The 18,551-nt window shown below is 37.6% G+C and overlaps 1 protein-coding gene across 4 annotated transcripts; it reads right to left on the minus strand.

Annotated features, from left to right (window-relative positions):
* Positions 1–6: 6 nt before the first annotated feature.
* On the minus strand, positions 7–18,149 carry Angptl5 (angiopoietin like 5). Of its 4 annotated transcripts, none has more exons than XM_008848674.2 (9): positions 17,837–18,149; positions 17,525–17,666; positions 15,200–15,344; positions 12,647–12,750; positions 11,733–11,826; positions 9,066–9,166; positions 6,825–6,945; positions 4,600–4,785; positions 7–482 (listed from the first exon to the last, which is right to left on the minus strand). In XM_008848674.2, exons 2-9 carry the CDS (start codon positions 17,615–17,617, stop codon positions 163–165), a joined length of 1,164 nt encoding a protein of 387 aa, XP_008846896.1. In that variant the 5' UTR covers positions 17,618–17,666; positions 17,837–18,149; the 3' UTR covers positions 7–162. The 4 variants fall into 4 exon arrangements, with proteins under 4 accessions (XP_008846896.1, XP_029409704.1, XP_029409705.1 ...); XM_029553844.1 differs by having other exon boundaries at positions 17,779–18,149; XM_029553845.1 differs by having other exon boundaries at positions 18,017–18,121.
* Positions 18,150–18,551: the final 402 nt, after the last annotated feature.

Here is an 18,551-nt window from a genome sequence, read left to right on the forward strand (position 1 = left end):
AAAATGCTACAAAATTAAAATTTTCTAATTAAACCCATAACACTAAAATGTCATCTACATGCAAATTTTGGCTAATACATTAAACTCTAAGTAAAAAGACAAACTGTAAAATTCTTAACATATTTTCAAAAATAACTATAGAAATTACACTACAGTTTAAGATTATTTAAAATATGGGTTGTAGGTTCTTCTGATTTTCATTGAAACAGATTTAATTTTGACAGGTGAGTTGTTTTTGGTCCATGTGCCCCACTGAATTCCAGTTGCACGTGGTTTTCCAGAAAAGTGATGGATGCCATTTAGATTTGCGAGACCACACTGGCTGAACCACCAGCCAGTGTTGTTATGCAGGTGACTGCAGCTCTTCACAGAATGACCACCCACCAGGCAAGCAGGACGACACTCATCATTATCAACATCTGAGGTGCTGAAAGGCACTGTATTCTGATTATCCTCTTTCCCCAGGCCCCGGAATGCATCACCTGCATGAAATAGGTTTTTCCAAATAATGAATTGAAAGGGATTTTTTTACCATTTTGATTAATTACCAATCTATTATTAAAATCATTGCATCCAGAAATACATTTCAATTATTTTTCTACTGTTGTGTTAAAAATCTCCTAAAAATTGCAATATGCCAAAAATCTTGTCATCTTTAAATGGAGAGGCCAACCAAAATGGAAGGCTGACTGTATAGGCAAAACCAAATAATTTAGGCCAAAAATGACAATATGTAGGCCTATCATGCACTAACGTAATCTCTATGATAATGGATAGATAACCCGGGGGAGGGGGGAACATACATGGTTGTCTTTTTTTTTTTTTTGATTTGGGGATTTAGGAGGATCTGAGGAGGCGGGTTAGGAGGGGTTGAGGCAGAGTCTCCCTGTAGCCCCAACTGACCTGGAACTTGCTATGCAGACCAGGCTGCATCTCACAGAGATAACCTGCTCTGCCTCCTCAGTGCTGGGATAAGGGTATGGCCACCATGCCCTGCTACATAAGTTTGTATACTTTCCATTATCACATTAGAAAGACAATTATGGATGGAGGTTAACTTTTGCCCTTAAGAAAATTAGATTTATAATTGCAAAATTTTTCAACTTTATTCAGGAGGCATCATATTCATACAGCATGCCTAATGTTCTCGTGAAAACCTTTGATATACTACTGACCTGTGATTTTCCTTGTGGTTCTTCACATCCTATACAAACTAACCATTTTTAAAGAGCTTACATTGGACATTGCAAATAGTGTGCCTGACAGTCACACAATCCCTTCAAGGGTTAAGGATCTGTGCCAAGACACTGAGGTTATCACTAAACTATAGAGCGGAAAATAGATTTTGCTTTATCAAGTTCTGTGAAATTAAATATTCTTAGATTCATACCTACATTACACCTGCATGAAAACTTTGACTAATATATTTGAAACACTAGCTAAAAGAGAAGTTATGTGATGTACATAATGGAGAAGCCAAGACCTAGTCCATAATACATCTGAATGTTTGGCATCTCTTAAGACAGATCTGTTAAGAAGCCTGAAGAAGTTCATTAGTGTGGCCTATCCCAAACCCAGCTCTCCTGATTAGTAAAGTCTTTGACTGTGTTTTATGGGGCACAAAGACACACATTGCAGGTATGTATCTACAAAACCAATACCATTTTCAGCATCCATACAGTTCAATACCTTTCAAAAGTTCACCCAGGCTCAGTGGGTAAAGGCACTGTCATGCCTGACAACCTGAGTTCAATCTCCAGGACCCACGTAACAGAAGGCGAGAATTGACTCCCTCCCCCTACTTGTCTTCTGACTGCCACACAGGTTGTGGTATGCATGTACCTACACACATACACAAAATAAAAAATAAAAATGTTTTTAATTCACCTAGGGAGCACTGCCTAAATTCTGTGACAGATCCATGAATAGTTTCCCTATGCAAAGTTCAACCATCAGGAAGATCTGTATCATACGACTTCTCAATGGATTACAGGATTATACTTAATCACTTCTCTTTTTTATCTTTTTGAGACAAGGTTTCCCTGTAGCCACAGCTGGCCTGGATTCACTAATGGAGACCAGGTTGGCCTCGAACTCACAGAGATCCGACTGCCTCTGCCTCCCGAGTGTTGGGGTTAAAGTTGTGCACCACCCAGCTTTAATGACTCACTATATATGTGTGTGTGTGTGTGTGTGTGTGTGTGTGTGTGTGTGTGTGTCTCTGCCTCCCGAGTGTTGGGGTTAAAGGTGTGCACCACCCAGCTTTAATGACTCACTATATATACATGTGTGTGTGTGTGTGTGTGTGTGTGTGTGTGTGTGTGTATCTGCTTCTTAGGCATCAAGATATGCCCTGCTCTGCTTCACCACACCCTCCCTGCCATGACAGACTATCAGCTCTGAAACTGTAAGCCAAAATAAATCCTCCCTCCCTTAGATTGTTTGTTAGGGCTTTCGGTCCCTGCAATGATACAGTTACAGTGCTGCTTTCTCTGAGAACCCATAGAAATTTCCTTCAAGTTTTACTGTCAGGAATATTTGTATGCATACATATGTTGTGTAGGTGTGTGTGTGGTGTTGCCTTGCATAACTGTGTGACATGTGCACATGTGTGTGGAGCCCCAAGGTCTCTTTCCTTCATCACTCTCCACCTTTATTTTTTGAGACATCTCTCACTAAACCTGAAACTCACTGATTAGGCTACGCTGGCCACTGAGCTTCAGGCATCTACCCATTTCCAAGCCCCAACTAGGCTGCAGTTATAGCCACGTGCTACTACGCCCAGCTCTTTACTTGGGTCCTGGGAATCCAAACTCAGGTTCTTGTTACTTATGTAGTAGACACTTTACCAACTGATCCATCTCCTCATCCTTATTTGTATTTCTTACAAAACAATTGTCTTGTTTAAATGTTCATGTTCCTATTTCTATTTTTTCTTTAAGCTCGATGTCAAATTTGAGCCCTGATCTCATTTTATCTGTATTTCCATCTTACATTGTACTGTATCATGTGATAAACAATTGAAATCTACTTAATAATCATGGTAAAATTTAAGAGCTCCATAAAGAAAGAAAATCCTCCCATTATAATTGTCTTCTAACAAAAGCATGGTCATCTTTTGGGGAGTTCCACACTTCCCAACATGTCACATTCCATGTGTAGGCAGCTCTTAACAATTCTAGAGATGGAATATTGAAAACTTAGAGTGTAACGCTTTAGACTTTCTCCTATACATCCATATTTGAATTTCAAACTTTCTCTTTTTCTGAGAATTTCATACATGAGTTTTGTATTTGCATTATTTTTACCCCTCCTAAGTCCCCCTCCAACTCCTCCCATGTCCCCCTAACTCCCACACAATTTTGTCCTCTTCTTTATTATTGTTACATATACATACATACATTTATAAATGTACACATACATGTAATACATTGAGCCATGCATTCACGTGTGTTTAGGGTTGTCCACTTGGGATTGGATAACTTCTCGGGGAGCAAGTTAGGGAATTGGCCCCTGGGACTCTCCCTCTCTCAGCATCCATTGATTGCCTGTAGGTCTTTAATATCTCCAAATTAAAGTCACTAAGTTGTCACAGGCTGGTCCCACCAAACAGTTCTCTGTGCCCTGCCATCACCTCCTCTATGCCTTGATCTAAGCTGCCCCATTTGTCAACACCCATTTGATGAAACCTATCCATTCCTCTAAGGCCAAATATGTGGTTCTCAGCTGTAAGGATGCCAGTATATCCATCTGGCCTGAAATGACTGCATTAAATTATGTATTGTGTATTTTCAAAAGGATCTAACATGAACCTCTTATTGAAAACTATTCTTCCATGAAATTCTTCTGGATGAAGTTGACTAGAATCATTCTCACTCTCTTTAAACCCAAAAGCTCTATCATTATTCTGTGTTTGGACATGTTCACTTGTTTTCCTCTGTGTTGTGATCATTTGAAATCCATAGAACATACAAAATTCATTTTGGCTCTCTAACTCTGAATATGCATAACCAACAACTACACAGTCAGCAGCAACAGGGGAGTGGACTTTAGTATTTCTTCACACCAATGTCTTTAAAACTTCAGCACCAAAATATAAATTCATCACCAAATATTTAGAAGTTCTAATGAATTAAATTTTTTGAAATGGACAAATGCACCACAGCAGTGGGAGAACTCAGCTCAGTGCTTCTGTCAACTTGGATTAGATGACAAAGGTGGGATCAGTGGAAATCGTGGGTCAGCTGCTTCATCTTCCAGGGATCTTCACTGACAAAGTTAAAAGGCTTGAGGTTGGCACCAATGTTCTATGACTTCTAAGTGTCAGCCTCTCTGATCATGCGAATGGGAATGCTGCCCACCCAGCTAACCTCACAGGGTCTCCATCCAAAAGATCATTGGGATTACATACGGGTGGTGGTTTTAAAGGACAGAAAGCATCATGAGGTCATGAAGTGATGCAGTGTTCGTCAGACAGTGTTCCCTGTTCCAGTATCACTTATTTCATTGTTAAATGCTATGCATTGTTTCTATCTTCAGTTAATCATGAGACAGTGACATTTTCAATTTTCTGGATCATTTTAGGAATTAAAAACTTACCAGCATTTCCCGAATACTGTCCTAAGTGCATTTTAAAAAATCTTGTTTCATCCTCCAGCCAAAAATTATCATATGATGCATAAGCAAATGTGTCATCTTCAGATTCCAAGGCCACATGCAGCATGAAGCAGGTATCTTTTTGATTTACTACATAAAAAATCTTTTTCAGTCCTAGCCAAAATTCTCCTGTTTAAAAAAAAAAAAACTGCTTTGCTTTAACATATTTTTCTAATATGTTCAAATTAGAACAATCCTTTATTATACAATGTAGGTGTTAGTGTTTCAGTAACTGAGTTGCCTCAAATAATTATACAGACTAGATGACTTAGCTCTAATTATCAATGCTTAATTTACTTATTCTGATTTACCTATTTCTACTTCACTAGACTGAAGAAAACCAAACTGTTTCATTTTATCTCCCCAAATTCAACTTAAAAGTTCATTTAAAGACTAACTTTAAAGACTAAAAAAAAAGTCAAGTTTTACCTTTTAAGGCCTGTCAACAGAAAACTTGAACTATTATGGCAACCAATGATAATGTAGGATGTAATGTAAATGTAGGAGCTTTAACCCCAAAGATGTTGCTCCTTAAGAGACATTTCCTGAACATGCTCATCTGAAATGACTTTTTCTTTCTTGGAGAGTACCTTATAAATGAATATTTATTAAAAATCAGCTTGCAAATTAGCTATGAATGGAAACAATATGTAGCCACACTGAAGCATCCCCAGACTTACTGTATTTCTAAAACAGCTGTAGATATAGGATGGATTATATTAATAGAACTCCCTAACTCTACAGTGTCATCCTTGCATGCATGTCTTAACCAATGGCTTTCTACCTCCCCCTAACCACTGTGGATTAGTGTGAGCAGCCCTGAGATATAACCTATGTGAATTATGAAATTATAAGACATAAGACTGCAGAGGGCTGGATGATAATGAGACAGCATTAAAACTGAAAACTGTAACTAAGGTATCAAGCTCTCTCCCCAGAATATTTTAGCAAGCACTCTGTTAGAACTAAAAAAGTAAGTACAGGAAAAAAAGAAAAGTGGCTCTGTATTGCTGATGGTGTCTCCAGGAGCTAGTCAGTTTCACAGTCTCTTAAGCATCTGTCTTTCAGCTTTACTCCAGTCTCACATTTAAGACCTAACAGTACATTTTTCTTAATCCCCAATTTATCTTAATTATACTAAATATACAGCAGTCTCACTTATCACAAACAATACCTGCTTAAAGATCTTTTTAGCTTATCATCTCCTCCATAGAAATAATCACTAAGGAAAAGTGACAGTTTGAAGCTATGTATACAGTTATTTCATTCAAGAGGAAATGTTCAATGGGAATTAGAGACAATGCTGAGAAAAGCAAACATTCAGTTGTGCTCCGTAGCATGACAGCTGTGTGGCTATTGACCCAAGGCCTTTTAAAAATGTGCTCCAGGGGCTGGGGATTTAGCTCAGTGGTAGAGCGCTTGCCTAACAAGCGCAAGGCCCTGGGTTGGGTCCTCAGCTCTGAAAAAAAAAAAAAAAAATGTGCTACATAGGGGTTTTATCCCCAGATTTAATGTCACCACTGACTGAATCCTTGGATGACATTATGGGAGGTTAAACATTTTACATTCTAACAATGACAATTGTTAAAATAGCATAAATAATATCAACACCAACTGTAGAAGTTTCAACTACTGTAAAATCTGAAAGATTTCAAAAATACCGGTGTCCTGTTTACTAGCAAAAGCAATTCTGCCAGGTGCAACAGTGATGTGAACTTACAACTTATCCAGGTTTATAGTTTTCAGATTTTGAGAACAGTCATATACAGTCATGTGTTTATGATACTCTGCACTTGGTTCAAATGGTTTGGCTTTAAGAGCCATATGACTTCCTTCTATGGTTCATTGAATTTTAAGGCGATGCCTGTGTACTTTTCGCTCTACAAACAGTTTGTAGGCACCTACCAGAACCACTAAGAGCAGGTGCTTAACAAATATCCACCTCAGAATTCTCACTCAAATCACATTTCAACCATCTCTAAAGATTTCTAGGTCTTAAGTAAAAACAATTTTTAAATAATAGGACATGAAAAATAATAACTTTAAATCATATGCTGATATTCACATAGATATACTCTTACTGAAGATTTGGCTAATACTGGTACAGTTTACACACATCACATCAAAAATGAAGAAAAAATAAAAAGCAGAAATACATAAAATTTGACCTAAAAGGTCACCAAATCCATCCAGGTAGTCACACCACAACCTTTGGAAGTCAACTGTGCCATCAATCCTTTTCTGAATCAATGTCCATCCACCTCCTCTGAAATCCATGTCACACATAACCTAAAATAGACCCAGAAAATGCCAAAATAATATATCATTATTTGACATTATGAAACGTATCCGTAAGCCTAGAGAAAAAAAACTTCCAGGAAAGCTTTCAATGCTATTGTGTGCTATTAATATATTCAGGTTTTTTAACTTTATAGACACAACACAACTTATTATAAAACAAACTTAAAATTAACCTAACCACATCCCTATAGGAGTTACTTCTTAAAATTGTAGTATTTTTAATGTATATTTTTATTGCGTTTTGTGGATTTCATACAATAAATCTTAATCATATTTAGACTCCCTACCTCATCCATACCCCCCATAGCCCACCCACCAAATGTCCTTCAGTGCAAGTTCATTGACTGGAGTCTAGTCAGCCTATCTAAGTCACTCCCTTAGAGACAATCAATTCTCCTTCACCCAGCAGTAATAAGTTACCAATAGTTCCCCAGCTAAGTTTCGGTCTGATGCCCATTTCCCCAGTTCTATGCTGAATTTTTGTCTGATTGCCTCAGCATGGGTCTTGTACATGTTGACACAAATTGCTGCAAGTTCATATGAGCAGGCTCCCAGAGGCCTGCAAAACTGTTTCCTTGTAGTCATGCACCAATTCTGGCTCTTACAATCTTTCCAGCCCCTCTTCTGTAATGGTCCCTGAGACATGGGTGGGCAAGTTTCAGCATAGGAGTCCTATCCAGGGACACACACTTTGTGGTCTCTCATTTCTGTGTTTGTAGTATTTTAAGACTATCATATTGTTCTTCAATTCTAAATATTTTTTCAGTTCAGTAATAACAGTACTGATGTGACATGGCAGAGAGATGAATTGCTTTACAAATGAACTTTTTCTTTGAAATGAAATGCTAGGTGCTTTTAAGTGTTAAATGTCATTATCTGCTGCCTTTGATTGTTCTTTTTTCCCACAAGCCTCTGTTAATATTGGCATTTCAAGACAGAAAGGCACAGTCTGTGCCCACTCGGCAGGTGCTCAGAGGTGCCTCTATTGTGTGAAATACCCTACCAGAGACATTTTAAGGGAAGAAATCAAAGTAATCCACTCCACCAGAAACTTCCCACGCAGAGACAAAAAAAAAGGCAATGTGGAGGAAGCCAGGGAGCCAACACTCCCCACAGAAGAGGTGATTATGCACACCACTCCACAAAATTAGAAGTCTTCCCTTCTACAGCTGTTCAGATTCAGTTTGGAATGTGTAGGCAAAGTAACTTAAGTAATTTTAAAATGATTTCCCACATAATTCCCAACTTTTGACACCTTGTCACTAGATTTCAAGAGAAATTATGGTAATAACTCCAAGAACAGAAACTGGTTGTATTCTAATTAGAAAAAAAGTTGTTATTGTACAATAGACTATCCATGAAGTATAAGTATCATAAACATTTACACACAAAGAAAAATGTCCAGGAAAAATAGATATACATGTCTTTCCATATGCATCATCTGCAGAAGTTTCTACTGGAAATACCAGCATGGAAGTACTAAGGGTGGACATGACTGTAATTCAGATTATTCAAGCTGTGTGTGGATCAGTGTATCAAGCTTCCTTATACCACAGTGAAAGATTTTTTTACTTAATAGTCTTGGGTTTTTTTGAGGCAAGGTCTCCACTGTAACTCAGCTCATGGCAATCTTCCCGCCTCAGCCCCAGAGCTGGGATTGCAGGCAGGAGCCACCACATTGGACGTCCTTTCTTATTATTAACTTCTTATACAACTACATAAAATCACTTGTCATTCAAAGAAAGCATTGTCATAAACAGGAAGGAAAGTCAAAAGTACAAAATCCCCAAGGCAAAGCATATTATTATTTTCCTATCTCCATATGCTAATTAAAGCATGGATTTATAGTGCATAGTTCTGCCCACTATAAGGATAATATAAAACCTTACACCAAATGGATTTACTTTAAATAGTGTAACCATGGAAACTCAGAAAAATGAAGTTCATGGTCTTAACATAAGACTTAAAGGAAACCAAATTTTGAAACTAGAGCTCTTATTAGTTTATTTAAATTTTTCAAAATTAAATGTTAAATATTAAAACAAACATTTAAGATTAACTAAGTTAGCCAGATGTTTATATTATTCTATATATATTAGAAACTTTACCTCAAATGGATAACTAGATCCTTCTGGAAAGATTATATATAAACCACTTGGTGTTTCGGTGACAGAGCCAAGTGTATCTTTAATATCAGTGCAATCTAAACCTAGAAAAATAAAATTAATGATTTAGAATACATTCAAGTGTACATTTAAGAGAATCGCTTGCTTAACCATAGAGAATTGATAATGCTATCTTAAATTGTTCATGATTAATGATATATTAATGATACCATGACTTTAACATCTTAGAAATGAAAAATTATCACAATTTTAGAAACCAGGAGAAAAATATATGAAATTATAGATCAAAGAATTTAGGCTGCAGCAAAACTTCACTAATAACATCACTATCAGCGATTAGTATCCTACACTGTTTAAAAGTCTCCTTTGAGATCAACACTTACTTGAGGTATTTTATAATTATTCATTCTCTCTTCCAAGGAATCCCTGTTTATCTTGGAGGGAACAATGCATAAAGGAGTGGGGAGGAGAACGTTTGAAGGAATAAGCAGGTTAACTATGACTGACACTTCCTTGCCTACTTTATTCCAGACTTCGAACTCGAATATGTTGAAATCACCAGTGCAATAGCCAAAATGAGGAAGAAGAAATCATTTTCTTCATTAGCAAAAAATTAAGTGTAGGCACATGCTTGTTCTATTTACAGAAGTTACAGCTATATCCCTCCCTACCCCCAAAGCATTCAGGTCCCCAGAGGACTGTAGATATATGTGCGTGGATATGAATATGCCAAGGAATGTTATGTTTTACTATATCTTCTATAGATATAATTGAATAAATTCAACTTTGTAATCCCAGCGGCTCAGGAAAGTAAGCAGGAGGATTACAAGTCCCAGGCTGCCTGGACTACAGAGTTCAAATCCAGCCTGAGCAACATAAGACCCTATCTCAAAATAAAAAGTAGAAAGAGGACAGGGGATGGAGCTTACTGGTCGATCACTTGCGTCACCTGTATGAGGCTCTGAGTTCAATCACAAATACAGAACACACGTTCTAGAGTGTCATTTACTCAAATGGCTAGCTTCGAATTTTAGTTCTATTACTTACTAGCCAGGAACCATTGAGTAACCACACTAAGCCTTAGAATCTTTATGTGATACAGGGATAATAACACTCTCATCTACTTTACGGTGTTATTATGACAATTTAAGTGGTAAGAATATTAGATATGAAAACTTGTTGCCTTTCCCCTTCATTTCCAGGAGCCGTGCTTTTGTGGCCTGTGTTCTGAATTGTGACGAGACATTCTTATCATAGTGTGATCTCAGAGGTGTGACAGAAGCTCACAGGGAAGGACTGATCTATGGCAGGGCAGCTGCTTTGTCATTACCAGTCAATAAATGTGAACAGACTCTTCAGACTTCCTGGGCTGTATGTTCTCCATCTGATGCTGACAATAATCAAAGCAAGTCTTTATGTCAACTGTGCATCATATATAGTTTGAGCTTCCTGTGTATTTACCATTACGCCTCAGAGTAACTGTGTAAGATAGTGTGATGAACAATGATCACTGTCAGCTGGTCTTGAATTAGAATTGTCTAAGAGATGCACCTATTGGTGTGTCCGTGAGATTGTACCCAGAAAAGGTTTAACTGAGAAAAGAATGTGTGTAGCATAACCCTCATGGACTGGGATCCCAATCTCTCTCTCTCTCTCTCTCTCTCTCTCTCTCTCTCTCTCTCTTTCCTGAATGCAGATGTAATGTGGCCAGCTGCCTCACACTCTTGCTACCATGCCTTCCCCAACATGAAAGACTGTATCCTCGACTGTGAGCCAGAATAAACCTTTCAATTAGGTCATTTTTTGTCAGCTATGTGGCCATGGCAAAGAAGAAATGCAGATAGGGATTATCAGTTTACTAGTATGGAAACTTGTTTCAAGGCAACAGTAGCTCAGAGACTTGAGGTCAGCCTTACAGTCAAGTTCATGCTCAGCTACCTTTATACACTACCTACTGAGAAGAAATTATGGACGGTAAACGATACAATAAGGTAAATTTTAAATAACACATAACAGTGCCTGTATTTGTAACCAGAACAAAGAGATTCTCTAGCACTTTTTATTCCCTCCTCTTTCTAAGAAAAAAACAAGGTCACATACTGGCCCTCAGCAATATTCATGATCTACTTAGAACTTCTCGGTATGAATTCATATTTGTGAGATTTATAGAGCATTTTTCTTAGAAGCCCAGTATAGGAATTAATCTGCTGTATTTTATAACAAAAAAAGTTAACTTTGTATTTATTTCTGTCTTAAATTGCTTTTTCTTTTTAAGTTTTATGTACCAGTTTGACATGTCAAAAGCATTTTTCATTTGTGGGAGGAACTTTCTTTTCTTCTGGGTGAAAGTAATTATTAATAAAATGCCAAGGGAGGGAAGCTCAGAATAAACCTACCTAAAACTATTTGATTTTCAGCAGATTCCAAATACTATTTTACAGCTATGGTTTTGAAATGGTTGGAAGAGTGTCTCAACTTAGAAAAGTACACGTTGTCCATGGTGTAACTGACTTAATGGCAGGTCCACCAGCCTGTTAGGAAATAGTGAGTGGAGTTTTCTAAACAAAACTTACCAATCCACCAAGCTGTCCAGGAAGTTTAAAGTAATAAAACAGAACTGTGAAGAGGCTGGAATAACAGAGTGCTCACCATGTGACTGCACAGGCCTGGGAGGGAAAGGATCCAGCTGTTTTCTAAAAATTTCTGTAGTCAAAAGGAGAACTCGATTCATGAGCTCGTTAACCTAAACACACATATACAGACAGACACATTAAAGCAAATTTGTACTTAGTGAAATTATATAAATGCTATCTCTAAGCCTCTTCAAAACCCAGCTCTGAACTACATAAGGATACCTTCTCTTCTAGGTATAATTCTTACTGTTTAAACAAATTAAGCAACACCTACTAAGCTCAGTGGGGTCTCCCTCTTTCAGACTGACTTCTGTCTGCTGTCATTTGCTGTCTGCTTTTGCAGGCCTGCTCTTACTGTGCTTCTCCAGTTTCTCACAGCCTCCATTTGGCTCTCCTCCATCGTCCTCCACACCAGCTGCCCATTGGATCACGGCATTCTCTAGCTCAACTAACTCAGCGGCCCCCGGTGTCACAAGATTTAGTTCCTGACCATTCTTTTAGTGAGATTTCCTTGCATACTCTCAGCCTTCCCACCCCTATACCAACTCATAAGTGGCCCCCCAAGGGAACGCCCTCTTCCCCAGGCCTAACCCTAGTGACTTTAAAAGCATCTATTCATCTCTCATGGCTCAGCTCACAGACTCTCTCTTCTGGGAGGTATCCTGTATCTTAGATTTCTCTTTAGTGTCATTCTGACAGCATCCAGATTATTTCTGTTTTCTACACTTGTTTTCTGGCCACTAGGCTGTATTCCCATTGAACAAAGATCACTGCTTTTGCTACTCTGTGCTTGCCTGAGGCTTATTGTTTTGCTCACATTGTAGACCCTAAACATGAAGAACATGCATAAAGAATGGAATGATGGTACTTCCAGACAACTATGTCAGTGTACGCATGCAGTAACACCAAAATGCTTAAAAATTTCATTACCTGATTAGATAAATAATCCAAAGATGCTTGCTGTTCATCCATTATATTTCTTAGTAATTTTTTGGTACTTCGTGTGTAAGAAACAATAGAATTTTGCAGGTTTCCTTAATCAAAGAAAAATGGTTGCTAGATATTACATTGTTATATTAAATAATTACAGTGAAAATGATGAATTTTACAAGTTTGGGGATAAATAAGTAAAGAATATTGCCTCAATTTATCTGAATACTCATAGTTATATATTTTAGTTGGCGTAGATTGTGTTTAAAATGGGATTAACCAGAAAACAATTGTTTCAATTTATTAGGATTTTTATTATTCTTAATTATGTATGTGTGGGGGTGTTATGTGGCATAGAGGCTAGAAGAGGGCATCAGATTCCCCTGGAGCTCACTTACAGGCAGTTGTGAGTGCTGGAGATTGAACCTGGGTCCTCCACAAGAGCACGCTTGTTTAACTGCTGGGCCATCTCTCCAGCTCAGGTTTCAGCATTCTTTTTTTAATTAGCGTAGGTCCCGCATATGTGCCTGGAGCTTTGTCAGTGAGCTACAGCTCCACTTTCGTCTGGCAGTAGGCAGAGGGTGGAGCAAAGTGGAGCATGGAGGGCTTCCTGGTGTTGGGCAGCAGTTTCAGCCTTCTCTGAGTGATTGCACTCCCCACAGCTTCCTCCCCTGTGGTCCCAGGTTGTGTACAGCAGTGATTTTTCCTCTTGTGCTCGGGATAGGGGAGGTCTCTGTCATTTGCAAATTCTAGCCTTGGGAGGACTGATTCTCTAAACCGGTCCTCCCACCTCCCCTAAGGGCCGGCTGTGGTCCTCATTCCTCATGGATCCTAGGCACCCATGATCCTGGACCTCTCCCATTACCAGGCACCAAGAGGTTTTCCATTATTTTCTATTACTCTTCTAAGCCCCAGTACACCTTCACCTATGCCCTAATTGAGCTTCTAGAGATAAAAATCATAGTCTGAGAAGTTTAAAAAAAAAAGAAATAGAAATTACTGTAAAAACTGACAGAACTCTCAAACTAAAATTATATTTTAAGATATAAATTCTCAATTCAATACGCCTACTATTACTTTTTAATATTATTTACTGACAAAACTGTACTACCAAACTTCAACAATAATATGAAATTTGACACTGTTGCTGTGATGTGGGTTTGCCATTCACTTCTGTTCCAAATTCTCCAGCCTATAAAGTTTTTCATTGTAATCATGTTGTTTCTTAAAGAAAGCAATGTTAATAATAGTTTGTTTTTATTTTATTTGTATGTGTGTTTTGTTTGTATGTATGTAAGTAAACACATGTGCCAAGTGCATGTGGAGGCCAGAAGAGGGCATCAGATCCCCTAGAACTGGAGTTATAGACTATTGTTAGCTGCCATGTGGATTTTTGGGAATCAAACCAGTTCCTCTGCAAGAGCAGTAAGTGCTCTTAATCACTGAGCCATCTCTCTAGCCTCCAATGTTCTTAAATTAATTTATGTTTCCTAATAACATAGATTTCCCAAAATAATCTGTTCTAATTATGAGACAACATTCTGAATACCAAGCCAGGCATGGTGGCACATGCCTTTAATACCAATAGAGGCAGGTGGATCTCTGTGAGTTTAGGCCAGCCTACTCTACATAGCAAGCTCTAGGCCAACTGGGGCTGTAGGGAGAATACCCCTGTTCTCACTCTATGAGATGAGAAGTGCAGAGTCAGGAAGTACAGCATCTGATTTTGGGCGGGGGGAGGCAGTTGAGACGGTCTCTCTGTAGCCGCAGCTGATCAGGAACTTCAGGAACTTGCTGTGTAGACCAGGCTGGCCTCAATCTCACAGAGATCCACCAGCCTGTGCCTCCTAAGTGCTGGCAGTAACAGTGTGTGCCACAACACTCAGTGTTTGAACATCTGTCTTAAAGGGTCCAAAGTGAATCCATGGGTTAGAGAAGCTTGAGACACTTGTGTTACACATGAATTAACCACATTAAAGTCGGCTTTTCACATACTCCTTGATGCTCACATGACTGTCCTACAAGAAGGAGATCAGATCATCAGCTCCACCCTTCCTGGTCCCCCTTCTTCACCTCACCCCTACACTCATATAATAGATGATAATACTGTATTGTGATTAAACAGCTTCTTAAATTGAGACTAAAACGCTATTTGTGATGCTTTCCTACATTAAATGACTGAATTTGTATTCCACTTATTGCATTAGTTAGGGTATCATACAGTAATAATGTATTGGTTTCTAGAACCCCCTCCCCTCCCAGAAAAAAACTGAAGTGAAATTTCCTAGGGCCAAATGAATGGGATGAAATAGCCCCAGGTAAATTAATATATTACTACTATCAAAGTTCTCCTTCTGTGGTTCGTAAATGCAAGTGGACCATATAGAAGAAGGATTTATTGACTTACCAAGAATTTATTAAGTACCTACGTACTATGTGACAAACACATAAAGCATCTGGCCTAGGCAATAAGACATATATTAAATAACTCAGGCAAAGTTTATGTGTATAAGTTGAATCCCTTTTATAATTATGGTCACTTTTAATACTTACTACACATGAGATGTTTTTCTTCCCGTGTAATTTTGATCTTAGCATCACATGATTCTCCACATTCTTCCTTGTACACGGTGTCACTACTTTGACTTTCATCTTTTGCATTAGCTGTTTCTTCTACATTGTTGACTACTAGGGAGTCCTGTATAATATAAAGAAAAAATAAAAATGCAAACATATTTTGTAAGACCTGATATATAATAAAAACATTATAGAAAAAAGATAGGAATTCAAAATATACCATGAGGATGATCACTTAAAAAAATAGTGAACTAATTAGTATAAATTCCCAAAAATACACCTTAAGGGTAAATTTTGGATATGAATAAAAAGCCCATGATCAATTCAGTGCTTGCATTATTTACTTTTCTTCTCAAATTTCAAAAGAATTTATTCAGAATTTATTTCCTTTCCTATGACTCTGTACTTTGACCTTTAGCTTAGCAAATTTACATGTGTAACATCGGATTGACTCATCCCTCTTCCAAGAATCTTGCAATGTGAATTTCCTTGAAAAGGAACTAATGGGCTGGAGAGATGTCTCAGTGGTTAAGAACACTGACTGTTCTTGCCAAAGACCTGGGTTCGAATCCCAGCACCCACATGGAAGCTAACAGCTGTCCATAACTCCAGTTCCAGGATCCAACAGCCTCTTCTGTCCTCCACAGGCATTGCACAACACAGGTGCACTTACCTACACACAGGCAATACATGCATACGCATAAAATAAAAATAATAAATAAAAAAAGAAAGACCATCTACCACAAACTGTTTAAAACTGTAGAAAATCATATAGAGGTGTGGTGCTTTTGTACAAAGTATTCAAAAGTTTGAAATGTTAAGTGAGCACAGGTTTGTAGATTATCAGTGACAAAATTTTAAATTGTGAAATTTTGCTTTGCAAAAACCAGTAACAAGTATCATTTACTATACAATAATAACACCTGGCATCCCAAAGGGCTCTATATCTGTTGGTAAACTATTGGTCTCATCAATATTGAAACATTCGTTGATGAAGCTATGCATATTAATAGTTCTGTTGTTAAATGAAAATTGTAACAAGCCCCTTCTGACCTCCATGGGCAATGCATGACACTGGTGCACTTACCTACATGTAAGCAATACACCCATACACATAAAATAAAAATAAATAAATAAAATTTTAATAAAAAGAGTATTCCCCTGTGATGATAGTTATATTTTATTACATGGACTATTTTAAATTTCTTGCTTTTTCTCTCTACCTCTATAATAAATGGCATACTTAATGTTTATTTTTTAAACAAAAACAACCTATATTATATCTATCGTCTTTTCAACAAGTCCTTTAAATTTTAGGAAGCACTAGCTAGCTGGTCAAGGTGGTGTATACCTTTAATCCCAACACTAAGGAGGCAGAGGCAGGTGGATCTCTGTGAGTTCAAGGACATTCTGGTCTACATAGTGAGTTCCAGGCCGGCTGGGGCTACAGGGAGACCCTGTCTTAAAAAAAAAAAAAAAAAAGAGCAAAATTTTAGGAAGCACTTTGACTTAATTTTAAATAAATTTTGAATAAAAAATAAATGAATAAATAAATTTTAAATGTAGGAAGCACAATATCTCTGTAGCTCTGTAGCTGTCTTAGAATTTTTTCTTCTTTCAACCATAGAACTTCAGGATTTAGTTTTGATACAATGATAAACACATTTTGTGCCGTTTAAATTTACAAACCAAGCTGAGGAAGAAGCAAGGGAATCTTTGTGAGTTAAAGGCCAGCCTGGCCTACAAAGTGAGTTCCAGGCCAGCTGGAGCTACGAGGAGACCTTGTCTCAAAAAGACCAAAAGAAAACACAAAAAATTACAAACCAACACTTAAATATGTGGGGATTCAAATCTCCAGCTATTTGTAGAATTGCATAAACCATACTAGCTGTCTTTCCGAATACATTTTGAATGAAATTTTCTAATTGCCAAAATAATGACTCATACAGACATATTTGGAAAGCCAAAGTTTATAGACAACTTTCTTTTTAAAAAGTGACTTTGATTGCCCATCAGATATTATCAAAGTTAATAGGAGAGTTATAAATTAACTTCTTACCGATAACTCAAATATCTTTAAACAAGTTTATAAGACATTTCTTTAAAAGTAAACCCTAAATTTATAAGAAATTTCTTTAAATTGAAAAATAGTAGCATTTAAGAATTCTCAACATTTTGAAATAAATATTTTAATTTTCCTATAAATTATATTTGTAGTATAATTTATCTTTTCAAGCTTCTAATATATCTTGAAAGCTAATAAGGCTTTCCTAGCTAAAACAAGATTGCCAAAATTGTTACCTTAGAATGATGTACACAGTTGCCTTGTACAGCTTCTCTGCAAATAAAAATACATACATTTAAGAACAAGATTGAGGCTTGGGACGGGTGCATGATATTTTCCTTGGATTAATAAAAAACTCTTCAAATACCAGTCAGCTCTCTGTGGAAAGAACAGAGCATGGAGTCATCAGTTAAAACTTTTCTGGAAGGTGTACAGCAAAATTATGTGCCAATACTTGCTAGTTTCCATGCCCTCGTCTGAAAAAACGCACTTTGTGTGAAAAGCAAGGCTTGTTGAGATGCTTGCATTTTAACGTCTACTGTTCATACCTACATCCTAAGTCTGTTCTCACTATATAGGCAATGGCTGAAGAAGATAAAGAGGTAGAGCATTGATTTACAAATTCATCTCATTTTTATGAATCAGGTTTTTAACCTCGAAACTATAAATGGTTTCATAAAGATCAGAAGTAAAGCGGGCTGCAGCAATGACTCAGGGGTTAAGAGCACTTGCTGTTCTTGCAGAGGATCCACTTCAGTTTCCAGTCACCCATGAGGCAGTTCACAACTGTCTGTAGCTCTGTTAGGGTTTGAGAATAGAGAATAATTCCCACAGATACCCAAAAAGATTATACAAAAAGTTTATTTAAGAATTTAAAGTGAAAAAAAAAAGAAGACAACAACCAAATGGCAGGTAGCCAGGCACAGACTACATGAGCCAAAGATGGAGTCTGGCCCCAAACAGTAGTAGGCAGGGGCTTTTATTGGTGAACTCCACAGAAACCTGTGCACCAAGCATCTTTTTAAAATAATTGGATGTCCCCATATCCTGTGTACGGGGAAGTCTTGATTGGTAGGGGCTGTCTTCAGGGCATTGGAATGTGCTGACTGATATCGTTTAGAGCCAGAAGTTTTTGTTCATACCTTATAAGGCTTTTACATGTACAATATGCTTAAGCTTGTCTGGGCTTGTCTAAAGAAGCTAGCCAAAATGGAGTCAGAACATTCTGGCTCTTCAGTAGTAGCTGGATTAGCTTTGAAAAAT

The sequence above is a fragment of the Nannospalax galili genome, unplaced genomic scaffold (genome assembly GCF_000622305.1).
Source record: "Nannospalax galili isolate Female #2095 unplaced genomic scaffold, S.galili_v1.0 scaffold824, whole genome shotgun sequence".
NCBI lineage: Eukaryota > Metazoa > Chordata > Mammalia > Rodentia > Spalacidae > Nannospalax > Nannospalax galili.

Coding starts and splice junctions, on each gene's coding strand:
- Angptl5 (XM_008848674.2), bottom strand. CDS start 17,617: ATGCACCCGTCCCAAGCCTCAATCTTGTTCTTAAATGTATGTATTTTT. Junction 11,827..12,646: donor TGGATTATTTATCTAATCAG/GTAATGAAATTT, acceptor ATGTGTGTTTAG/GTTAACGAGCTCATGAATCG. Junction 4,786..6,824: donor TGGATTTGGTGACCTTTTAG/GTCAAATTTTAT, acceptor TTTTTTAAACAG/GAGAATTTTGGCTAGGACTG.